This window comes from Mustela erminea, chromosome 11 (assembly GCF_009829155.1).
Source record: "Mustela erminea isolate mMusErm1 chromosome 11, mMusErm1.Pri, whole genome shotgun sequence".
In the NCBI taxonomy this organism is placed as follows: Eukaryota; Metazoa; Chordata; class Mammalia; order Carnivora; family Mustelidae; genus Mustela; species Mustela erminea.
Genome location: NC_045624.1, coordinates 13,283,982 through 13,310,309, shown reverse-complemented (window position 1 = coordinate 13,310,309; position 26,328 = coordinate 13,283,982). Strand labels below are relative to the sequence as shown.

General features: G+C 37.7%; 1 protein-coding gene across 8 annotated transcripts in view; it reads right to left on the bottom strand.

The window, feature by feature from the left end:
* The window catches only part of BRAF (B-Raf proto-oncogene, serine/threonine kinase), a 188,052-nt gene that overhangs the window by 41,799 nt on the left and 119,925 nt on the right, over positions 1–26,328 (bottom strand). For 6 of the 8 annotated variants that reach the window (XR_004277020.1, XM_032305660.1, XM_032305662.1 and 3 more), the window contains exons 8-14: positions 25,668–25,827; positions 18,176–18,212; positions 16,752–16,871; positions 14,377–14,513; positions 14,009–14,126; positions 11,339–11,423; positions 9,824–10,000 (exon numbers count right to left, since the gene is read on the bottom strand). Coding sequence is in view for 7 of the 8 variants with exons in the window: in XM_032305660.1 (XP_032161551.1) it covers positions 9,824–10,000; positions 11,339–11,423; positions 14,009–14,126; positions 14,377–14,513; positions 16,752–16,871; positions 18,176–18,212; positions 25,668–25,827 (834 nt within the window). In the remaining variant the exon portion in view is untranslated. The remainder of the gene's footprint in view (positions 1–9,823; positions 10,001–11,338; positions 11,424–14,008; positions 14,127–14,376; positions 14,514–16,751; positions 16,872–18,175; positions 18,213–25,667; positions 25,828–26,328) is intronic. The other 2 variants (XM_032305664.1, XM_032305665.1) reach the window with 1 other exon arrangement.

Here is a 26,328-nt window from a genome sequence, read left to right as displayed (position 1 = left end):
TCTAGTAATGGCAAGAGGGCAAAGAGAAGAAAATGAATTGAGAGAGGTAATAAAGCAGGGGGGGTTGTGGTGGTGGTTACTTTGAGGAAGTACTATTATAAGGACTTTGACTTTCTTTCTGAGTGAAATGGGAGACACTGGAAGGGGAGAGGAGCTAAGTCCCGAAAAGACCATTCTAGGTGCTGTGTTGAGAATCAACTGAAGGCAGGTAAGGGAGGAAGCAGAGCTCTAATCCAGGAAAGAGATAATGGTGGCTTCCATCAGAGTGAATAGCAGAAAGGGTGATGAGAACTTGTAAGATTCCAGATACACTTTACAGAATGGAGTGAGGGGTGCCTGGGTGGCTCAGTTGATTAAGTGTCTGCCTTCGGCTCAGGTCATGATAGAGCACCATGTCAGGCTCGCCTCTTAGCGGGGAGCTTGCTTCTCCTCCTACCCCTGCCTGTTGCTCCCCCTGCTCACTGGTGCTGTCAAGTAAATAAAAAAAATCTTGGGGGGGGGGGAAAGAAACAGCGTGGACAGGAGTTTATTTTATTTTTTTTTAAAAAGATTTTATTTTTTTATTTGCGAGAGAGAGAGAATGAGAGAGAGAGAGCTTGAGAAGAGAGGACCAGCAGGAGAAGCAGAGTCCCTGCCAAGCAGGGAGCCCGATGTGGGACTGACCTGAGTCGAAGACAGATGCTTAACCAATTGAGCCACCCAGGGGCCCCAGGACAGGAGTTTGTAATAGACTGGTTGTATGGTGTGAGGAAAAGAGAGGAGTCAACGATAACCATCAAATGTAGACATCAGCAGCAACTCTGACGGAACCGAGTTGCCAGTTACTGAGATGAAAGGACTGCAGGAAGGGCAGGCTTGAGGACGAAGGTCAGGTCCTCAGTAGGAGACATACTAAATTTGAGATATCCATCAGATAATCAAGAGATGTGGAGGAGACAGCTGGATATGACAGTCTGGAGTTCAGAGGAAATGAAGGGGCTGGAGACTGGCATACAAACGGTAATTAAATGGTATTTCAAGCCCTGTAACTGGCTGAGATCACCAAGGGAACAGAGATTCCTGGAGGGCTCCAGTATTTAGAGAGGTTGAAGAGTTGAGGGAGGGCTAGCTGGAAAGGAGCAGTAACTAGAAAGAAAACCAAGAGAATATATCTTAAAGCAGTGCTTCTCAAATTTTAACATGCATACAAACTATTTAGGGACTTTTGTTAAAATACAGTCTCCAATTCAGTAGATCTGGGGTGGCACCTGAAACTCAGCATTTCTAAAAGCTCCCAGGTGGTCCAGATGCCATTCAGACTGGATCCTGAGTAGTGAAGGATCAAAGATGGGTTTCACTGGAGAAGGGTGTGATCAACCGCAGCACGAACAGAAGGAGGACTGTGCATCTAACCACTGATCTACTGAGAGGTCTTTCGCTGGAGTATTGGGGTAAAAGCCTGACTGCAGTGGGGTCCAAGATAAAAGGGGAGAAGAGAAATTGTAGAGTGAATATCAACAACTCTCCTGAAAAGTTTTATTGTTTCAAGAAAAGAATGAGGTGATAGCTTGAGTGGGAACTGGAATCAAGGAAGGGGCCTCCACAACTTTTTTATTATGAACTTTTTAAGAACAAAGATGGAAAAGAACAGTATAATAATCACCCTACGCTAACCGCCTAGATTCAACAGTCAAATGCGCATTTTAAGAGAGTTTTTTTTTTTAAGATTTTAGTTATTTATTTGACAGAGAGGAGAGAGAGCGAGAGAGGGAATACAAGCAGGAGGACTGGGAGAGGGAGAAGCAGGCTCCCCACTGAGCAGTGAGCCCAATGTGGGGCTTGATCCTAGGACCCTGGGATAGTGACCTGAGCTGAAGGCAGACACTTAATGACTGAGCCACCTAGTCGCCATGTAAGAAAGCTTTTATTTTATGTTTTAAAAGTTTTTATTTGTTCATTTATTTAAGTAATCTCTACATCCAACATGAGGCTTGAACTCACGACCCTGAGATCAAGAGTTGTACGTACTTCTGACTGAGCCACCACACATGCCAAGAAAAATTTTTTCAAATAGGAGAAAATCCAGTAGATAAGGAAAAGCTGAAGATGAATAGGGGAGATTTACTCAAAAGATGTTAGTGAGTAAGGGAAAGAGGACGGGGATCTAGCACACTAAATGCAAGGGATGGCTTTCACTCTTACTTTAATAAGCCAGAAACCGAGCATAAATATAGGTGGGTGGGTAGATGTGGTACGTGGGGCTGCTTTTCTCAATGAAAAGGCAAGCAAGGTCACCAGCTGACTGTTCTTGGCGGAGAGGTGTTGAAGGTTTGAGGAAAGAGAAGGGAGGACATCATCTAGGAGAGAGGAAGAACAAACAATCTAAAAAAAAAAAAAAGAAAAAAAGAAAGAAAGAAGTGTGGTTGCTGTATTACATTAAGGGCCCACTTGAGGTGTTGAAAGGACTGACTAAAATAGAGAAGCAGCAAGGTGTAGACGAGTATACCCTGGAGCCGAAGAGTCGGGAGCAAGTTACTCGAACTCTCTAAACCTTAGCTGCTTCGTAAGTAAATGGGGATATTAACAGGATGTACCTCACATCCTGTTTAGGATGAGGGCTGAGGGCTGCAGGAGATAGTGTACATAAAAGACACATAATGTCTGGCACATAGTTAAGTACTTGCTAAATTACCACATATATTAAAAAAAAAAAAACCAAAGACACAGTTGGTATAAAAAAACCAGAGGGAGAAAGTAATTTACTAGTATGTAGCAGAGGTGGGGTCACAACATACTGACTGACCAGTAAAGATATATTTTCTGAGTGTTCTACAGTGACTATGTATCCCTAAAATAAGTTCTATTTTAAAATTAAGAAAAACTGTACCAAAGGCAATCACTGTTGCAATCACTCATATTTCTCACCATAATTAATCCTGTTAAAATTTTTACACATAGGCCTTTCTTCAAAGTTTATACTTAAAAAACCTTATGAAAGTAAAATACAACATGGAGTCTTTTTTTAATTGAAAGACAGAAACAATCAGGAAGGTATAGGTAAAGCTTTTAAAAAGCCCTTCTCTCCTTGATAGCTGTCCCCTTCCGCCATTCTTGTAGACAACTACTACCGAATCTAGTATGTATCTGCTAACCCCTATTTTAATACTTTTGTATGCATACACACACACGCGCGCGCTCCTAAAAAAATTATACATGTACACTTATGTTTTGTTTTTAAAATTTTAAGTGGTTTCATGCTTTAGCTTGCTTTTCTCACTTGACACTACATATTTTTTAAAGATTTTATTTATTTATTTAAGAGAGAGCGAGAGAGAGTGAGCGAGAGAGATCGCAACAGAGAGAGAGAGCAAGCACAGAGGGAGAGGGAGAAGCGGACTCCCCACTGGGCAGAGAACCCAATTCGGGACTCAATCCCAGAGCCCTGGGACCATGACCCGAGCTGAAGGCAGATGCTTAATGACTGAGCCACCTAGGTACCCTATATTTTAAAGCTGATAACTGATACATACGTAATTCATTTCTGCAATATTTTATTTATCCAAGTCCTCTAATGGACATTTATGTTTCTAATTGTTCACTTTTACATATTTTCCTGTGACACATCTCCTTCTATATACTATATCTTTTTTAGAACAAAACCTGGTAATTTCTGGGGGTAGCTCAGGGATTTCGCATTTGAACAGAGACTTCTGAAGTGTCCCCAGCATGGCTGGCCGCATCAGGTGTGTGCCCGTCAGCAATTCCCTGGTTTACTGACACAGGATTTCGTCAGAATTTAGGTATTTTGTCAATTCCAATGGGCAAAAAATAGTACTTCTTTTAGTTTGTATTTTTTTCTTTCTTTTTTAAAAAGATTTAATTATTTATTTCATAGATATACAGCGAGAAAGAGAACACAAGCAGAGGGAGTGGGAGAGGGAGGAGCAGGCTCCCCACTAAGCAGGGAGGCTGATGCGGGGCTTGATCCCAGGACCCTGGGATCATGACCTGAGCCGAAAGCACATGCTTAACTACTGAGCCACTCAGGAACCCTTAGTTTCTATTTTTCTGATTACCAGCATCCTCTTTTCTGTTATTATTCTTATTCATTAGAAAATCATGTTCACTATAATTATTCTTTGATTGACTGGAATTGTTTTCAATCATAAATACATGTTCACCATCTTTTCAGCTTTAATCTACCCTTCTGTCTTTTTTTCAGTTAGGTTTATTTTTAAATAAGGAAGGCATACTCTTCATTATTTAAAAAAAAAAATCGTGAGGGTTTGTCCCCAAATTAGTTTTTATTATCTTTCTTCAGAATATAACACTTTTGTGTATAACAACAGACCACAACTTTGTCTTGATTTAAAATTTAGTAAATTTTCTGATAGGGCTAAATTAAAAATTATAGCATAAATATTATACTAAAATTAAAAGTCTGGCAAAGAAATGGCATGACAAATTGACCATTCTTGAAATTTCTTTCTTTTTTTAAAAAATTTTATTTATTTATTTGATAGACAGAGATCACAAGTAGGCAGAAAGGCAGGCAGAGAGAGGAAGGGAAGCAGGCTCCCTGCTGAGCAGAGAGCCCGATGCGGGGCTTGATCCCAGGACCCTGAGATCATGACCTGAGCCGAAGGCAGAGGCTTAACCCACTGAGCTACCCAGGTGCCCCTTGAAATTTCTTTAGTAACAATATTCTTAAAATGCCTTGGCCCTTAGGCTGAATCAATAACTGTCAGGTGAGAAGATGATAAACATATTATACTGACCCTGATTCCTAGAGTGGGACTGTCACTCTCTACCCTGAGAACAGCTTCGTTCTCTACAGGGAAACCTAGGAATCAGAAATGATCCTTTACTGATAAAGACAGAACCACAAAGAAAAAATGTCCCCCATCTGCTTATATCCTATAATCCAATAAAGGTGACACACTTGAAACTCCCAATGATTCAACCTTCCTAATTACTGAAGGTTTTATATGATGACAGATTGCAACCCCAGCACCTCATACAATGAGTTAGTATGCTCCTTACTCTGCTACACTCGCTGACTTCAAAATACATTTCAGAAAGGAGTCACAAAAGATCAACAACATCTGCAAAACACTCAGGGGACAGACTATTTTAAACGAGGGCTTTGCGGAGAAGTTGTTGTTGTTATTATTATTATTATTATTATTATTAGGCAGCTATTTAAATAGTCTGTGGACTGATCGGTTAGCTACATTTAGCTTGCTCTGTCCTTTGTGAAATGATGCAGGAGGACAGGGAAGGAGGGATCAGACATTTAAAAGTTTAAATAACTGCAAAGCATATAATTTGCACTGGACTAGGATATTAACATTTTAACATTGTTGCTGTTGTTGTTGTTATCCAAATGTTCCTTATAAACCATCTGTTCTTGCTTTCTGAATAAAAATTCTTCTTTTATCTGAGGAAACAGATAGATTTTGGGGGGAGAGGGGCATCTCTGCTCCTTGTATTGTGTTTATCCCCAGTTGCCCTTTTATTTTAAGATTTTATTTATTTATTTGACAGAGAGATCACAAGCAGGCAGAGAGGCAGGAAGGGGAGAAGCAGGCTCCTGCTGAGCAGAGAGCCCGATGTGGGGCTCGATCCCAGGACCCTGAGATCCTGACCTGAGCTGAGGGCAGAGGCTTAACCCACTGAGCCACCCAGGCACCCCGACTTTTTATTTTTTTAAGATTATATTTATTTATCTGAGAGAGAGAGAGAGAGCATGAGAAGGGGGTCAGAGGGAGAGAGAGGAAAGGGAGAAGCAGACTCCCCAATGAGCAGAGAGGCCAAAGTGGGGCTCAATCCCAGGACCCCAGGATCACGACCTGAACTGAAGGCAGATGCTTAACCAACTGAGTCACCCAGGCGCCCCCCTCATTGCCTTTTTAACTCCCATTTGTTTTGGTCTCTGTCACTGGCATTCAACACTTTAACACCTGATGTTTGATGATCCAGAGATAATGTCTTACTCAGACTGAGTGAAGGTCCAACGAACTGCCTGGAAGGTCTCAGTGTACAGATGGGCTTCTTGTTTTTGAACTTTCCTGTACTGGTCTAGGTGCAATGTCTGATGTCACTACCTCTGGGTTTGTCCTCTTGGCTGTTAAGGTTCTTCAGAGAAGACTCTCCCAATCTCCTGCCTGAAGGGGCAGGTTTCACTGCCAGCTTTCTGGGAATCACTGAAAAGAGAGCGCTGGGGGACTCTCCATTCATCCTTCAGAAATCAGTCACTCAATCCTCCCGCTGCGGGCAAAGTACCCAAGTCCCTGTTCCCAGTCTAGACACAACTGGTATTCCTCTCTCCAGAGAGTAAATGTCTACTGTCAGGGAAGGCATGAGACAGTCACCCAGGGACACAGAGTGGGAGACGGGATTCAGAGAAGACTGCCTTCTCACTTACGTGTTGTCTCTCTTCTGAAGATACCTGACACTGCCAATTCCCGAGACTTCTGAGGAATCCCTGGTATAAATAAGGCTGGTTTTCATTTCCCCACCGACAACTAGGGATTTAGCTTTTTTAGGTGTATTAAGTCCATTACCACTTCTCTGTCAACTTTCTGGCTTTCAAAATGTTGTTTGTTTCCTTCCTGTCTTGTTGTCTCCATTCTTATATGTTCAGGCTTAAAACAATTCCTTGATTATAGTTTCAAGAGACAGCAAAAATTTGTCACCTTAACTGAAAACCCACATCTGCCAAAGCCTTTGGAAACTAAAGATGTGTTAGTATATTTAACTACAGTTGCGTGTTACTGTCTTATTAAGAACAGAAAGGAAAAACAGGAAATGTATCTTCTTTGGTTAAAGCTGATAATAAAACAACTCTTGCTAGAAGGCTTAAAATTTATAATTAATACTTTTTTAGCATTAAAACTGGGATAAACTGATAGGACGATCTGCATTCATACCCAGGTATACTCATTATATAGTTGGTTACCAAGTATTTCAGAGTAGACAGAAGTCAAGGTTATGCTTATAAAACTCAGACTGCACAGCAATGGGAACATATTGCCTCTTCAGTGACTATTCCCCAGACTACAGAACTACTCCATTTTGATAATGTTATCTCTGTGGTCACTTCTTGTCTTTATCTGTACTGGCGGTTCACTGACCCATCAGAATTTCTCTCGTTTTTTTGTTTTAAGATTTTATTTATTTATTTGACAGAGAGAGACAGTGAGAAAGGGAACACAAGCAGGGGGAGTGGGAGAGAGAGAAGCAGGCTTCCTGCTGAGCAGGGAGCTCAATATGGGGTGTGATCCCAAGAGTCTGGGATCATGAGCTGAGCCGAAGGCAGATGCTTAATGCCTGAGCCACCCAGGTGCCTCCATCACAATTTTTTTTTCTTTTTTAAGATTTTATTTCTTTTTTTGACAGAGAGAGAAATCACGAGCAGGCAGAGAGGCACGCAAAGAGAGAGGAGGAAAGCAGGTTCCATGCTGAGCAGAGAGCCCGATGTGGGGTCGATCCCAGGACCATGAGACCATGACCTGAGCCAAAGACAGAGGCTTTAAACTACTTGATCCACCCAGGCGCCCCCCACCTCGCATCACAATTTCGGATACTATTCTTTGTTGCTTCTGTGTATAGCAAAGCCTTTCCCCTTTGTTATTCTTTTATTACTCTTTTATTACTATTTTCCCTCTCATTGATTCTTTTTTTTTCATTTTTTAAGATTTATAGAGATAGAGCATGAGGAGGGGCAGGAGCAGAGGGAGAAGCAGACTCCCCGCTGAGCAGGGAGCCCAACATGGGGCTCAATCCCACATGATGTGCCAAAGGGAGACACTTAACCAAATGAGCCACTCAGGCGCCCTAACACTTCTGTTTTGATATGAGAAAGATCTGGCCTCTCTCTCTTCCAGAAGGTAAATCTATCAATAATATGTGCAATCATTCTTTCATTTAACAAATATGTATTGAGTATCTATTATAGGCCAGGTCCCGTCCTAGGCATTAGGGATAAAACGATGAGCAAATCAAAGTCTCTCATCTCATACAGCTTGTATTCTAGTAGGGGTGACAGACAATAAACAACTATGTCATATAGAGCTGGGTCGTAAAACAAAATGGGAAGAAGTAAAAGAAATGACTTCTTCATGTCACTTCAGTGTGGGGTAGGAACATTAGTTATATAAGGTGATGACAGAAGGCTTCTTTTATTTTTTATTTTTTTAAAGTAGGCTCCTCGCCCAGTGGAGTCCAGCACGGGGCTTGAACTTAAGACTCTGAGGTCAAGATCTGAGCTGAGATCAAGAGTCAGATGCTTCACCGGCTGAACCACCCAGGTGTCCTGAGAAGTCTTCTATTAAAAGGTGCTGTTTGAACAGAGACAGAAGGAAGAAGCTCTATGGATATTTGTGGACTAAGTACCCCAAAGAGCAAAATAACAGGTACAAAGGCCATAAGGAGGCAGGCGGCTTGGCTTGCTACAGAAAACTGTTGGGATGGGAGCAGAATAAGCTTTTTTTTTTTTTTTTTATCAATGTTTACTATTTTTGCCACAGTTTACTCTCTACAAAAGACTTTAATATACCTTTCAGATTTGAACACTGAACTCAGATTCTAACTTATATGAGAGGCTGAAACTGTTTTAAGTCTAGTGGATAAGTGGGACGGTTACTGAATAGGTAATCATTTGCTGCATTAAGCATTTTGGCTGAACAGAGCCTTGTGAACAATCCAAATTATAGATACACTGCCTAGTTTGGACACAAAGAGGGTGACAGTTCAGCAGGAAGATGTAAAAGCCGGATCTGTTTTTGAGTCCTGGTCTTATGCTTACTTGCTCTGTGATCTTGAGTCATGGCCCTAATAGCAGTACACAGATACACTTTTACCCTTTTATTCTAATTTTAAAATGTAAAAACATAGTGAATATGGGGAAAGAACAATGGCTTGGGAGTAGGATTCTGAATTAAACACCTTTGCTGCTACTTATTAAATGTGTAGCCTTAGTCATTTAAAAGCCCGAATTTCTTTATCTATAGAAGCAAATAAAAATATGTACTTTATAAAAGCATTATAAAGATTAAATGACATAATGATCAATGCATGTGAAAGCCATTTGTATACCATAAAATGTAAATTTAAGATACATACATACTTTTTAAACTACCCATAAAGCTTTCAAACTTGTATCTTACCCATTTAAAATTCATCTAAATGCTTTCAAAATTTATTAAGTTTTACTTGATTTATCTTATCATTTGTACTTAAGAGTTGCATGCAAAATTTCTCCTTCCCAGTTGGTTCCCTTTTTTGATTGATGATAAATTCTATTCAAATAACCTTTGATCTTTTAAATTACATAGCAAAATTCAATGGATATGAACAAATCAGCTTGAAATCCCCCAAAAGGGTCAGAATGCAGATTTTCATTTAAATTTATTTCATTCAGATGACCATTTTGTAAAGATAAATATGGGTATATGGAGAAAATAATTTGAAAGGATAACTTAACAATCATTTTGTACACTTCAGTAATTGTTAATGACTTTTCAGTAGGGTTTTCTTGTTTTGTTTTTGTTTTTTTTGGCCTGTTTTGTTTTCTGAACCTCTACTGCTAAACCACTGCATGCTAAACATAAATTTGCAGTCATGTATTTGCTATCAAATACTTGAAGATAGTTTTTGAAGACTGTACTAGAGATACTATTTTATTTCTTAATATCACATGGTTAGACATTAGTTAAAAGTGTCCATTTGTTACCAGACAGTAATTTAAAAAGGAACCCAAAAGAGAATTAGCTAAAACCTTTAAAATACCATCAGTGGTCTCAAAAATATTTTACAAGAGATTTAACAGAATGGAACTTACTCCATGCCCTGTGCAGTCTGCCGTGCAATATCTATAAGCTTGATCATCTCAAATTTGGTCTCGATGATGTGGAGATGGTGATATAAGCTGGAGCCCTCACACCACTGGGTAACAATAGCTAGTTGGGGCTTTGTTGAATAGCCCATGAAAAGTAGGATATTCACATGTCGAGTTTTCCTGTAAAAGGAAAAGTGTCAGTAAATACTAAGGTTGATAAACTTCAGGAAATCTTTAAAAAGTCCCAAAACAGACTAATTATCAGTAAGATGATGTTAGAAAAAAGTATTTTAAAAAAGACAACAGAGGGGTGCTTGGGTAGCTCAGTCAGTTAAGCTTTCGACTCTTGGTTTTGGCTCAGGTCATGATCTCAGGGTGGTGAGATGGAGCCCTGCCTCCTACTCTATGCTCAGTGGACTACTCGCTCACTGGGAAGTCGGCTTGAGATTTTCTCCCTCTGCCCCTCCTTCCACTCGCGTATGCACACACACTCACTCTCTAAAATAAATAAATAAATCTTAAAAAAAAAAAATAGGACCATGGAAGGATAAATTAAGAAATGACTTTAGGAATTGTCTAAGCTAACATCCTACCCCTTTCAGAAAGGCCTTAAATTTTAATATACTTCAGATAGGCAACTGGAGGTTGCTTAAATACCTTCAATTATGTGAAGTTCATCACTGAGATTGTAGCTTATTTCCCTCACCACTTCCCCCATTTTTTTTTTTTTTAAAGATTTTATTTATTTATTTGATAGAGAGAGATCACAAGTAGGCAGAGAGGCAGGCAGAGAGAGAGAGAGAGAGAGAGAGAGAGAGAGATGGAAGCAGGCTCCCTGCTGAGCAGAGAGCCCGACGCAGGACTCGATCCCAGGACCCTGAGACCATGACCTGAGCTGAAGGCAGCGGCTTAACCCACTGAGCCACCCAGGCGCCCCTTTTTTTGTTTGTTTCTTAAGTGATTCTAGTCTTAGAATTCTTTGGGGTTGAGAAAAAATCATTTCCCTACAACTTCCAGCACTGGCTTTCCTTTTCTGCTCTCTGGAATAAAATAGAGTAAGTCTGTACCCTCTTGAAAATAATGGCTTTCTATGGACCCAAATACCCCGAGTTCTGTTAATTGTTTTTCCTCTAAGTTATAGTACCAGAATATTCCTTGTCTAAGTTGTCCTTGCCTGGCTATACTTCAGTTTGTTCATGATCCTCAAGTTCCATGGCTGATACAATCTTTAAATGTGTTCTATAAGTTTAGAATTTTGAGAGTATTATTTTGCTAAGTGGTGATATGATTTCCCATGAACAGAATATTTTATTTCTATTAATTCAGTCTAGGATTAATTTTTCCATTATTTATACCATATAACATTATATACCACTTGAAGAATATAAAGACAAAATATACTCAGACAAACTCCATTTTACTCACTTCTAGTAAAACTGTAAAGCCACCATCAGCTGTCACTGGGAAAGAGAAAATGAAGGTAACTTCTCTGGAAAAGAGTAATTCGCACATGCTCACCTGAGTACTCCTACTTCATTTTTGAAGGCCTGTAACTGCTGAGGTGTGGGTGCTGTCACATTCAACATTTTCACTGCCACATCACCTAAAAAAGAATTGTCATTCCAAATGTCATTCCATTTTTTTAAAGTTAAAAAATATTAAAAAAAACCTGTTGGGTATTTTCCACTAATTACCATGGCCTTATTTCCATACCATTATTAAAGAGCAAACAATGATATCTCAACTTCCCAAAATGCATTACTTTTCTAAGGATAAAAACTAAAGGAACGAAATTCCTATATTAGTATTTCAAAAAACCAATGCAGGGGCGCCTGGGTGGCTCAGTCGTTAAGCGTCTGCCTTAGGCTCAGGTCATGATCCCAGGGTCCTGGGATCGAGCCCCGCATTAGGATCCCTGCTCAGCAGGAAGCCTGCTTCTCCCTCTCTCACTCCCTCTCCTTGTGTTCCTTCGCTCACTCTCTCTCTGTCAAATAAATAAATAAAATCTTTAAAAAACAAACAAACAAACAAACAAACAAACAAACAAACAAAAAACCAATCCAGAAAAAGGGCCAAAATTGTTTTTCCCCTGGAAATTTAGTTTAACCAATTAAGTACCAATGGTATTTTCCTAGTTATTTAACAATATTAAACTAGATGCTTTTATTAATTGAATGTTGAAACTACTGATGACAGCCCCAGTAAAGCTTGCCTGAAAGAGAAACCGCAACATTTCTTTATCAGAGCACTTAACATGTTTTTCAAATCCACTGATCGCATTCTTTTGCTTAGGAATATTATTTAAATTATAATTTAAAAAAATTTCATGTGAAACAGGTAGAACTCTTACACATTGCCATTGGATGTGTAAAATGGTACAACCACTTGAAACATCTACTAAAATTGAACATATGTATAATCAGTGGTCCCACAATTCTTTCCTAGGTATACACCCAGCAAAAATGAAACATATGTTCACCAAACAACATGTACTAAGAATATTCACAGCAGCAGTACTTTTAATAGCCCCAAACTGGAAACTATTCAAATGCTCATCATACAGTAGAGTTTGAAAAAGAAATCACGGTTATAGATACATAATCAATACTATACAGAGGATGGCTTACAACTACACACAATAATACAGATGAATCTTGCACTGTTTTGCAGATATACTATACTCTGATATAATTATTGATTTTTCCTGATTACCAAAGTAATATAGGACCCTGGGACCAAAGGCAGATGCTTAACAACTAAGCTACACAGGCCGCCCGTTAAAAAATATTTTGAAACATAAAAAAATTAAAATCTCTGATAATCTGTCACTCAGAAATGATCTTTGTTAACACAGTGATACACATCATATTAGGCTTTTATGTGTATGCAATGTGAACATTTATAAATACACATGAAAAGATAACCTCAAAAGATAGATACTAAAATACTGATGGGTCTTTTTTTTTTTTTTTAAACGTTTTATTTATCTATTTGACGGACAGAGATCATAAGTAGGCAGAGAGGCAGGCAGAGAGACAGGAGGAAGCAGGCTCCCTGCTTAGTAGGGAGCCTGATGCAGGGCTTGATCCCAGGACCCTAGGATCATGACCTGAGCTGAAGGCAGAGGCTTTAACCCACTGAGCCACCCAGGTGCCCCTGATGGTCATTTTTAATTTTATGTTATATTATATTTATTGGTAGGCAGTATCATAATATTATACATGCTGCTTTGTAAAATTAAATATACCATGGACACCTTTCTGAATCAACAAATATAGATCACACTATTTCATGCCTATATAATCATATATGGAGATTATCAATTCATCCTGTCCTCTATTAATGAACAGGTAAGTTTATTTCCATTTCTCATTAATATTAAGTCTCTAATGAATATACTTGCATATATATTTGTTTCTGTTCAATTAGTTGTAGTTCTAAAAATGGAACTGTTAGCTCAACATACAAACTGCCCTCCAAAAAATCTGTAACAATTTATTTTCCTACTAGCAGTGTCACAATCATAGCAATAAACATGATCAATTAAAAAAAAAAGAATCTGCTCACTTGAGAAGCAAATAATGATTTCTGGTTTTTGATTTTGTAATTCTTTGATAACGAGAGAGGCTAAACATTTTTATATGTTTACTGGCTATTTCCTCCTTTGGGAAGTACGCTTTTAATGTTTATTTGTGGGGCGCCTGGGTGGCTCAGTGGGTTAAGCCGCTGCCTTCAGCTTAGGTCATGATCTCAGGGTCCTGGGATCGAGTCCCGCATCGGGCTCTCTGCTCAGGAGAGAGCCTGCTTCCTCCTCTCTCTCTCTCTGCCTGCCTCTCTGCCTACTTGTGATCTATCTCTGTCAAATAAATAAATAAAATCTTTAAAAAAAAATGTTTGTTTGTGATTTATAGTACAAAGAAAACCAGCAAAAAGACTTCAAAAAGAAAAAAATCTTGAGGTACAGCTCTCCTAGAGAACTGTCATCTTTAAAAATTATTATTCTAATGAGTCCTGGTTGCTGTGAATCCAGTTATTTCCCATAGTTTTTAAAGAAACCCTTTGGAGGACTCTTGAATCTGAATAAAATAGCTTAATGTTGTAACCAGTAAATATTCCCTTTGATATTTTTCTATTGAAATGTTAAACATGTCCTGTTTTAACTTGTGTGCAACTGTATTAGATACATACCATGCCACTTTCCCTTGTAGACTGTCCCAAATGACCCGGATCCAATTCTCTGTCCCACTGTGATCTGCCCATCAGGAATCTCCCAATCATCACTTGAATCCCGTCTACCAAGTGTTTTCTTGATAAAATTTGTGCAGAAGTCAAGCCAAAGCAAACAAAAAAGAGAGAGCAACAATCAGTGTATAGGAATCCTTTAAGCAGAAAACTTACAGTATTATATATTATATTTATTTCATTAAGGGAATTCTGTGTCACATATTGACATATACATCACTATATATCATGAAGTCTAAAAGGTGGTATTACATTTAGCTCTGACTTGTAAAACAAAAGAACTTAGAGGAAAAAAAGATATCATATATTCTTACCATTCGATTCCTATCTTCTGAGGATGAAGATGATTTCCTTTCCCGCTGAGGTCCTGGAGATTTCTGTAATGCTTTCACATTAGTGAGTGAGCCAGGCAATGAGGCAGGGGGGGTGGCAGACAAACCTGTGGTTGATCCTAAGTTAGTGAAACGAAAAATACATCTATTAAAGGAGGATCAAGTATAATAATTTATTGGGGGCAGAGGGTGGGGAGAAATTTAGACTTCTTTTAAAAATGCAGCATATGTTTAAATATACACCTTTTGGAAATGACAGCCAAAAAAGAGCCTCATTTGGTGATTTGCACTACCATTTCTTTAAAAGTTTTCTGGCTAATTTAATGACTTTTCTTTTTTAATTTAATGACTCTTAAAACATCTAATTACAGATACAAACTTTGCTTATTGGTACAGAGTCCAAAAAAAAAAAAATTACCCTTCTAAAATAAGAGTTCAATACTACAACAATACTCCCAAGTTTTGGTTTCTTTGATGATTAAAAAAGTAAAATCAATTTAAAAGCTTATATATATGTAAAACTCTGTAACTATTTTATGTTACCCTCAATATAAAAACAGATGGAAACTCCCAAAAGGAAACATACTATAATAATGGTCTTAATGTTAAGAGTATTTGGCTCTTATCATTTTAGCCACTAAAACTTTATAAATCCAATACTGTTTAACTATACTATTTAACTCTTAAATAGTTGTAAATATTGGTGAGTTCATTGGTTCCTGGATTCCTATTCTACTAAACAAAGATCATTTGTTACCCGCATAACAAACTAATACTAATTAATTAATTAATTAGTTAGTTAGTTAATGTAAACAAACCCAAACAGGTTTCTCAAGATTTTCTGAAAAATTGCTACCTGTACAGAGTGAGAACAAAGTGCACGCTATGGCCTCTTGGCCAAGTTGCTACAAATGGAAATATCCCATCAACCAAGTAAGCCCAACAGATACACTGAAAGTAGACTCAGGGGGCAGGGCCACATCCTTTTCCAAATGCTAAGCAAAAATCTCACGTTCATCTACTGGGTTTAGAGGGGTTCAGGCCAATGACTCCTAGCAGGGCCTGAGTATAGCTAAGTAGAACTGAGATGTCCAATAATATTTGCATATACAAAACAAAAATATTTTCAGAGACTCTTTTCCTTCTCTCTTTTTTCTTTTCTTTTCTTTTTTTTTTTTTTTTAAAAGAAAACTACTATTTGGAGGTAGGGAGGTGTCACTATCTCTCAAAGAATAAGGATACACCAATGCATACATCTCAATCTTAAAACTATAGAATTTTATCATTACTATATCACACATGTCATCACATAGAATTTCCATGATCTAACTTGCAATATTTTAAAAGAAAATGGCAGCTGAAATGTCTGTAACTAGAGGATAATCCATTTTCACTGGTAACTTTCAATATCCTAAAGCCTTAACTGCCTGCTCAGGTCTCACACTCCTATCTACTGAGGATGGCACTCAACTACTTATTTTGGTCACCACTCCTCAGCACTCAGGACTTCTAGCCCATTCTGTGCATTTTATGAGCAATAGGTGGGCCAAGAGAGCAAAAATATGAAACACCACCACTAAATTCAGAATAAGTAACAGAAAGTAGCAAAGGCAGTAAATGGAATTCTTTAAAAATATCTACAGCAAGATATGTGTCTGAATTTTGACTTAAATCTTTAAAAATCGAGAGTGAAATTATACTATTAGCTTTCCCCCTCATATTAGGGCATAAGTGAGAGCGTCAATCCTCATATTTTCTAAAGTATGCTAAAGTACCCCAAATATATTATAGACCTTTTTTAAGGCTCCCTACCTTTGATTTAATATAAAATGTACATGTCCTACATTTAAAAAAAGAATACTGCTCTTACAGAAAAATAAAGCCAAAAGTCTAGCAAAATCTCATAATTGGGATTTCCATTTTTACTTTTTAAAAAACCACACAAATTGATAACAAATATTAATAGTCATGAAGGTTACTGCCTAAATGGATTAAAGTAAAAGTAATTCAAGTTGAAGGACACCCCCACCCCAGCATACATTATTTATTTATTGCCACCCACTGAGTTTAAGAAGTTATCAAGAGCAAAAAGTAAATGATATAACAAAAAACAAGATGGACATCTCAGCACAGAATATTCTTGCTTTTAGAAATTTATGACGGACAGCATACAGAAAGCTTGTGGTAGTGAGTTATGTGTGAGGCACATTCAGAGCATTCCAGCCAGGCCAAGCAGAAATTTAGTACTGAAAACTCTCACACTGACAAACACACGCTGTGAGGGTGAGGCACAAACAGTGTCCGTAGTTTATATTTAGTTTGCTTTGGGTGAAAACAAGAAAGAAGAGCCCAACTACCTCTGAACACTGGGCCAGGCTCAAAATCAAACACTATTTCACTGGGGACAGAATGTAGGAGGGGGCTGGGAGTCCGGGATTGGCATTTCCGAAGACAGCGCATCAGCTCGTTCAAAGGGGCTGTTAGAAGAGAAAGAGAGGGGCAGGCAAACACAGGAAGACAGACACAAAGAAGAAATGAAAGAAGTCATGGGAATAAATGAGCTGAAGCCTGCTTCACAAAGTAATTCTGGATGTCTAAAAATTTCTGCTTGTTTTCATAAAATCCCAATGACTTTTTATAAAGTGACTCATAACAAGGACAAGAAATGCCATTTGATTTTTGCTAGTAGGCAGGCAGTTTGTATGACTAAGTTAACTCTGTGATGCTAACATGATGGCAACATTTAAATGCTGGATGTATTGGGCAAAATTATCAAAAGCCACAGTCATTAAGACATATGAAAGTCAAACTTGCAGCAACATTAATTGGCAGGTTCACGGAATAACAAATGGAAAAAAACCATAACGTTCTTATACAACGTTTATTCAATATAAAATATCTTTTAAGTCTGGGCTTAGATATTTTCAAGATAAAGCAGGTCACAGTGAAGAGACTGACTCTCAACAAGATAAACAGGTTTTGCCAAGTCTTCCTTATTAGACAGAAGACAGCTGAAAAAGCAAGCATGGAGAACCACCTGGGAGAAATCTTTATGACAGTTTCAAATATCATTTTTGGGAAAACCTTATATGGGGCAAAATCTTACTTTAAAAGTACTTTCTTAAGCAATGTTTTATGTCCCTAGTTTTCACAGAGTGCTAAAGTGAATATTTGATGAAAATTCTGCTAAGAAATCTCAACTCAAGTTCTCATTTTATTTACTGGACGAATAAGAGGACAAAAGGATTTCTCTTAGGGTTCATTCTTTATTATGTACATTTAGAATCCTTCTAGAAACCTGAAGAGAAGAGGCTGACAATTCTATCAAACTGAGAAGTTGTGATAGGCAACCTAAGGGATTCTCCCTGAGAATGATTAAGGAAAATCAAGTTTTAACTGATTCTAAGCTCAATCATTAACAAGTAGAGGTATTAGTGGAGGCCCCCAAAGGAAATTTAGCATCTCAGTTTTGGAGATGGTTAGAAACCAGTAGTGGGTAAAATAGTTAAGGCCCTCTCTTTGATGATTTTAAAATTGTGGATAATACATTTAAGACTCCCTTTTATGTCCTCTTTTTCTCTACTCATCTTATAAATCAGTTAATATTGTATTAGATATAAATGACAAGTAATAAAGTAAAGCAAAAAATATTTGGGGCTTTCTCTACACATTTTTCTGTGTGTCTGTGTTTCATGATAGAAGCAAATATAAAGGAGACAAGCAGCAAAGCAATTGCATTTTTCCCTGTTTTTTTTTTTTTTAAATGGAAATCACTACTTACCTCCGTCATTACGAAACCCTTGGTCTCTAATCAAGTCCTACAAATAAACAGTAATGGATATTTATTCAAAGAATATGGTAAGAAAGTAATAGCAACACTCAACTTTTCACTAACCATTAACAGAAAGGTTAATTCAAAGTAATACCTATCTTATAATGACTTCACAAAACAAAAAGAATATGAAATTAGCTGGTGAACCTGATTAACATTTGGAAGCACCTACCAAACTAACCCTATATTGAAGGGATTATTAGTCCTGATCAAATGCTGAAATCCAGTTCAGGCTATTCAAAACCAATGGCTGTGTCACTTCTTAAAAAAAAATTCTAACGGCACATGTTAAGAGCCATAAAATGTTCATACCCTTTGATCCTGTAATTCCACTTCTGGGAATTTTTCCTAAGGAAATAATTCAGAAGAAAAAATGATATGCACAAGGATGTCCAGTGCAGCATTATCCATCATACTAAAAAAACCAGAAATAATTATTTCCCTATTACAGACATACCGACATTTGGGTTGAGTAAATTATGGCACATCAATTTAGTAAGTATTATGCAGTTACTGAAATAATTATGAAGCTTGTATCATGAAACATGTTTACAATATGATAAAAAATGAAATGTGCATGGATCACAATTATAAAAATACAGATGTGTAAGGGAACATGAGAAGGGAGAAAATCAAAATGGCTCAAACAAGGGTTTTGTTAAAATCTGTCTTTATGATTAAAACACAGCTTTTTACAACAGACAATATTGGGGGTGGGGAACGAAAAGTTTACTGGCATTGCTTGGACCTTCACAGGCAGAACTTTTTTTATCCAGTTTAACTTAAATATGAAGGATCGAATGGCCCCAGATGTCTCTAAACAGGCTCAAAGGCTCTTTGCAGAGGCGGCATTTTGTTTATAGATTAAGACCTAGAGTAAATTCCACAGATGCATTTCTATCATGTATTACATAAAGCCTTCAACATCTTCTACAGAATAACCAACAAATACTTATATATCTGGCAAACAGGGTGCTAGGCATTAGGGGTTGTGTGGCTACCAATAAATACAAAATCCTAGTGGTGTCACTAACTTTGTGTTCTTGAGAGAGTTTGTAATCTAAATGGAAGAAAGACATACAAACATGGAAGTTAAATAATAAATTAATAGCTTAAGAAAAGAAAAGAGGGGCCAAAGAGGTTTAGTTAACTGCCAAATAAATAGTATGCGTGAAAGATTTTTTTTTTTTTTTTTTTAAAGATTCTACTTATGTATTTGACAGAGAGAGAGCACAGGCAGTGGGGATCAGCAGGCAGAGGGAGAGGAAGAAGCAGGCTTCCCATGGAGCGGAGAGCCTGACACAGGGCTAGATCCAAGGACCCTGGGATCATGACCTGAGCCCAAGGCAGATGCTTAACCGACTGAGCCACCCAGGTGCCTCAGTGCTATACAAGTTCAAAGGATAAATAACTGTAAGACCTTATCACTGGTGAAGCATTTCAAGAGATGAGCTACTATTTGGGGTCTGAGGGATAGACAGGAATGTAGGGGTGCAGGAACCAGAGGACCTGTTGGACAGAAAGAATGAGACAAAGGCAGAAAGGCCACATTGCTTTCCTTTTTGCTACACCAGCCTTGTGACTCCCCATAACCAGGGATCAGCCAAAATTCTGGCTTTTTCCACTCTTCCTGCACCATAAACTTCTACTTTTCAATCTGTTCTTAAAGTTCTTTGACAACCTTTTTATTTGTTTCAGGTGAAAGAGGATCTTCTATTATTCCAATACTGGCTCTTTCAAACTCTTTCTTATCTCCTGTAGTTCCTTTCTTATTATTTTTTCCCTTGAGCATGATAGAGAAAACAGAAGCCATCAGAGAACATTCTGTTTTGCCCCTATATTTATGAATATTTGCATGGTAATGTTAGCTACAATTTCTGAATTCTTACTATGTGCAAGGCACAATGCACAATAAAAATTTTCAATCCACTGTAAGAGGTAGAAACTGCTAGCTTCAAGGTTAAGTCATGTGCCCAAGATCATACAGCCTGTAAAGAGCTACAGAGATCTAGCTATGTCCATCTTTAATTCCTCGTTGCCTCTGAGGGACATTGTTTCCACATTAAAGGAACTTTACTATATCAATTATTCCATATCTTGTTATTTTCAATCTCTCACTTCACTTGCTTCTTTCCCTCAAGTTACAAATCTCACATTAAGGGGCACCTGGGTGGCTCAGTCATTAAGCATTGCCTTTGGCTCAGGTCATGATCCCAGGGTCCTGGGATTCAGCCCCGCACCAGGCTCCCTCCTCGGCTGGAGGCCTGCTTCTCCCTCTCCCGCTCCCTCTGCTTCTGTTCCCTCTCTTGCTGTGTCTCTGTCAAATAAATAAATAAAATCTTTAAAAAAAAGATTCTCACATTAAAAACAACTGTCCCTCAACCCTGCTTTAATCTATGGCCCCTTTGTTATTCCTTTACAGCCAAGCTTCTCAAAACTGATACTTAACTCACATCTTCGCCTGCCTTGCTCTCCCCCATCAGCCCTCTCAAACAGTTCTCAATGAAGTCAAAATGACAAAATGACATAGTCCAACAGTCATTTTCAGTCCTTCCCATATTTGAGTCTCACTGGCAACTAACATCAACTACTTCAGCATTCTTGAAGTCCCTTTTCTCCCTTTGGCTTCTGCAACACTACTTACTCTTACTCATATGAAGTTAGAATTAGGAAGAGCAGCCCACAAAAGAGACACAGAACGACAGTCTCTGCCTGGACCTCAAATGTTAATAATATTCAATGGGGCCGCATATTCTATCCTTTTGGCAATTTACATATACTCCTTGAGTAATATTTACACTCGCGGTTTTAACTAACAAATATGCTAATTACTCCAAAACCTGTATCTCTACTCAAGTTCTTTATATTTAACTGCTACTGGACTTCTAAACCAGTGAAGTCCCTCACACATCTTAATGTCAGTATGTTCAAAATAATAGTTACCATTTTCATTTCTACAAGTCCTGTTCTTTTTTCCTTTGGTATTTCCTCTCCTAATGAATGGAATGAATACCATCTATTCACCCAAGCCAGAGAAATCTCGGCATTATCTTCCACCTCTCATCTCTTTCACTTCTCTTCTATTACTTTACCAAACAGTGGTTAAGCATAAGCAGGAAAGAGCAGGTTTTATACTCCATTTCAATAATTTATCAGTGATGCGATCTTGAGACATTTTTTAACCTCCCCAAATCTAATTTTCTCAACAGTAAAATAAGAATAAAAGTAGTACTTAACCCATGAGTATTTATGGGGACAGAATAAGAAAATTTATGCAAAGCACTTAGTACACTACTTGCCATACAGTAAGCGTTCATAAACAGCAGGCATTTTCAATATCATTCCTAACAGTTTTGCCTACAAATCTCTCATGAATTCACAAGATTCTTCCAGAATATAGAGCTGAGCACTTTCTCTCCCACTCAAAATTTTTCGAACTCCCTACTACCAACTCCTACAGAGACCTTAAAGTAAGACACAGTGCCTTTCAGTATGGACTCTACCTACCTAGTTTTGTCTTCTACCATTCCTCACCCTTCTTCTGAGCCCTAAACTCCTACAATATCAACTATTAATTACATCCCATGCAAAGATACTTCCATACTTTTGCACGTACCATGTCCTTAGCAACTGTCCTTTCTTCTAAAACCCCCACCAAGCATCCTTAATCAACTCCTACACATTCACCTTTTACAATGTGATCTAAATGTTATCCTTTCTCTGTTAAATACTCCTATATACAACAAGGTAGAGTTTATTACCCCCTTCTTCATGTCTATTCATTTATATGTCTGATTCACTCATTAGACTGTAACTTCTTTGAGGTCAAAGACTGTGTGCTAATACATCCTTAATTCCCAATTCTGTCATATTGCCTCTCTCAGAGTCAGTACTGTCAAGTATGTCAAAAACAAGTCAAAACAATTGTGTTTACTAGAATAATAAACGATAAATGATGATTGGAGCTGAATGAAATGACCTAAATTGAATGAAAATGCTGAAGAATTTATACATTATCTTATAATCAGTGCGAAGTCAATGAAAGCTTTAGAATAAGGAAACAGATGATGACAGAGGTGTAAAAAAGTCCAGAGGGTAATAGTCTATAAAAGGATGTTAGAACTGAAAGTAAAAATGGCTGTAATTTTGAACATTATGAGAACAGATCTGAGAAGATTTTATTTTATTTGTTTTAAAGATTTTATTTATTTGATAGAGAGAGAAAGAGACAGCAAGAGGGAACACAAGGAGGGGGAGTGGGAGAGGGACCAGGATTCCCCTTGAGCAGGGAGCCTGAGGCAGGGCTTGATCCTCTGGGATCAAGACCTGAGCCGCAGGCAGATGCTTAATGACTGAGCCATCCCGGTGCCCCAAGATTTGATTTCTTATTTCACAATCTCATTATTCCCATATTTCCCTCTCCTACTTTTTTCTTCCTTTGTATTCAGGTCTAGCTAGATAAAGGAAGACCTTATTAGTTGAGAAAAATCGATATTAGGAAAAGGCCACTTAAAATGAATCCAATAAAAATAGAGAAAAAAATTTCAAAGTAAAAAGTGGGAGGGGCGCCTCCGTGGCTCAGTTGGTTTAGCCTCTGCCTTCGGCTCAGGTCATTATCTCAGGGTCCTGGGATCAAGTCCTGCATTGGGCTCTTGCTTAGCAAGGAGCTTCTTCCCCCTCTCTCTCTGCCTGCTTTTCTGCCTACTTGTGATCTCTCTGTCAAATAAATAAATAAAATCTCAAAAAAAAAAAAAAAGTGGGAACAAAGTCCAGAATTTAGAAATTTATCTTGAAAAATGAAATTAAAATCTATAATACAGTTTTACTTTTACATTTAATAAATTTTGTTATTTTATTTGAAGATTTATTTATTTATTTGAGAGAAAGGGGGTGGGGGAAAGGAAGAGGGACAGAGAGAATCCTGAAGCAGAATCTACACTGAGTACTGAGCCCAATGCATGGCTTGATCCCAGGACACTGAGATCATAACCGCAGCTGTAATCAAGAGTTGGCCATGCAACTAACTGAGCCAACCAGGTGCCCCAGCAAACTTTGTTATAATTTCAAATGCTAATTCTTAGACATCAAGGGTGTGTGTGTGTGTGTGTGTGTGTGTGTGTGTGTTCTTAATAAAAAAGTTGTGATAGCACGAACTGAAATCCTCGATTTCATATTCACCTTTTACATCACAAGCATAATCATTTTTATAAAAATTGTAGGCACACCTGGGTGACTCAGTTAAATGGTTAACTCTTGGTTTGGGCTCAGGTTATAATCTCAGGGTCCTGAGATGGAGCCCTGTGTTGGGCTCTGCACTCAAGCAGGAAATTTGCTTGAAGATTCTCTCCCTCTGCCTCTGCCCCTCCACCAGCTCATGCTCTCTTTCTCTAAAATAAATAAATAAATCTTTATAAAAATTTTAGAGGGCTTCATCAATTCCCTGCAGGGCCTCTATCAATCCTTTGATACTTAAATCATTTTCACTTGAAGAGCCTATTATATTGTCATTTCACTGCATCTTTTCTATTGTTAACTGGACTAATTTATTTCTACTGAATTCTTTTTTTTTTTTCTCTAAGATTTTATTTATTTATTTGACAGAGAGAAATCACAAGTAGTCGGAGAGGCAGGCAGAGAGAGAGAGGGAAGCAGGCTCCCTGCTGAGCAGAGAGCCCAATGTGGGACTCGATTCCAGGACTCTGAGATCATGACCTGAGCCGAAGGCAGCGGCTTAACCCACTGAGCCACCCAGGCGCCCCTCTACTGAATTCTTTATTTCTCAGTGGCTTTTCCTAATTTCAGTAGTTCTTCAAAGTCCTTTTTCACTGTCTTCATAAAAGCTTTAAAATCTTTCCTTTTTTGGGGGGGGGTAGATTTGCAATCAATTTGCACTATGTTTTCATTGAAATGTTGGACAATAATGTAAAGGGACTGGAATGCAAACTGGTATTAGATGGGGAGGGATGTTTGTGGGGGGACTAATATTAAAGTACTCTGTTGCTAAGTGAGTATTTTCCTGTTAGGACAATTTTTTTGCTTCTCTACTCAACCTCGTAACTATGAGGACTCACATAAGGAATATCTGTAAAATGAGAAAAATTCCCATCTTCTAACACACTAGTAATCACCTCACTAATTCTAATATCCTGTTTACCTGGGGAAACAGTTTTAACTTCCTTTTTATTTTTATTATTTTTATTATTATTTTTTAAATTTATTTTTATTATTTTTATTATTTATTTTAACTTCCTTTAAAAATATAAATTACTTTCCAAGGCAAACAAGTTTGATGGGTTTTCTGTTTTGTTGCTTATTACAGAGATTAAGGATAACCTACACTCTTTCTATGAAAGCACAAATTTTGGGAGAAGAGACTCCTAATTCTAAGACCAGGAACCTCAGCCCACTACAGCTCAGGTAGCAAGGGCAACTTAATATCTTCTGTAACTGAATTATCGGATTATCCTGTAAAGAAAGTTTTGTGGAAATGAAGCCACACCCATTTGTTTCTAATGTATTATATGTGGCTGTTCTCACACTACAATGACAAAATTCAACAGCTGCCATTAGAGATCATATGACCCATAAGCTAAAGTATTTAATATTTAGCCATTTAAGAAAAAGTTTGTTGATCCCTGGTCTAAAATATGGGAAATTTCCTGTTTCATATTTTTACCCTTTTACTGAAACAAACATTTTTTTGATGATCATTTATGCATTTAGTTCTAAGACTGGGGCCAAGTGAACTAATATTAGGAATGGTCTCTGCTGCCAAGAAGATTTAATTGAAGAAGCAACTAAGGTAAGTTACAGTGCGCAAGATAAAACTGGAAAAGTAAAAACATCTAGAGTGACCAGCCAAATGGTGGTTAAAATAACTGATATAATGATTACACAAGAGAAAATACATTTTTAAAAATGAAAGATTAAAACCTAATGAGAAACTTTACCAAAAAAATGCAAATATTCATGATATATAGAGAGATGGAATACAATGGTATAGTCAAAAAAGTAAGGAAGGTAAAAGGTAGTTTTGCGTGTCTTGTACATAATGATTAGTTCTTAAGGGTTATTTAACTCAAAGTTGTACTTTTAGAAATTTAGATAAAGATCTCAAATTGATCTTAATAGAAAATCTGCAGCTCTATTCCTATTTCGTTACCATAAAATGGCCAAGGGACTATCTGTTAAATAAACGAAGAAGATAAGATTTTTGCAGAAACAATGTCGTAAGGAAAAAATCAGAACAACTCCACAATGCGGCACCAGTTAAGTATTTAATACCATCAGAGAAGATGGCAAAGCTTTTCTGATCAGTAATTCATGAAAAGTCTATTGATAATAGACTGACAGGCATTTCTGATCTATATTACAAGTATAGCACCAAAATAAAGAAATACACTCGAATTTTTTTTAGTTCTAACAATGCTGGATTACTTACATCAATATTGACAGGTTCTATTGTGTTTATATGCACATTTGGAGCTGATGAGGACCGGTCTCGTTGCCCAAATTGATTTCGATGATCTTCATCTGCTGGTCGGAAAGGCTGTGGAATTGGAATGGATTTTGAAGGAGACGGACTGGTGAGGATTTGGGGCCTGGAAAAATCAAGTCATTGAAAGATAAGATTCAGAGCAACTTTACAGAGATAATAACATTAAAAAAATGGATGACACAAAGATTTCCTTGTAAAGCATTAAAAACCTAGCAATAATTGGGTTAAAAAAAACTAATATATGCCTACAGCTAATACTGACAAAGCTGCTTTTGCTCAAGCAGATCCTCCAGGGACTATGAGTGGTAACGGATTCTAATCCAAAAAACTCCAGGGAAATCTACAAATGGTGAGAAATTACCTGTGGTTACTCAGCTAAAGGAACTCTCTAAAGTTACACAAAAATCCCTAGATACTAGAGACTGACTGAAAAGTATCTGCTATTTTATTCTACCTTTATCTTTTCCTGACAGCTGAAGTTACTAAAATGAGATTTTTATACAAAGTATTAGGAAATTATGAATATTTTTGAAAATACACCTGTGGATTTCAGGGCCTGAAAGATGTATCTGTTGCTTTACATAGCACTGAATTAAAATCTTGA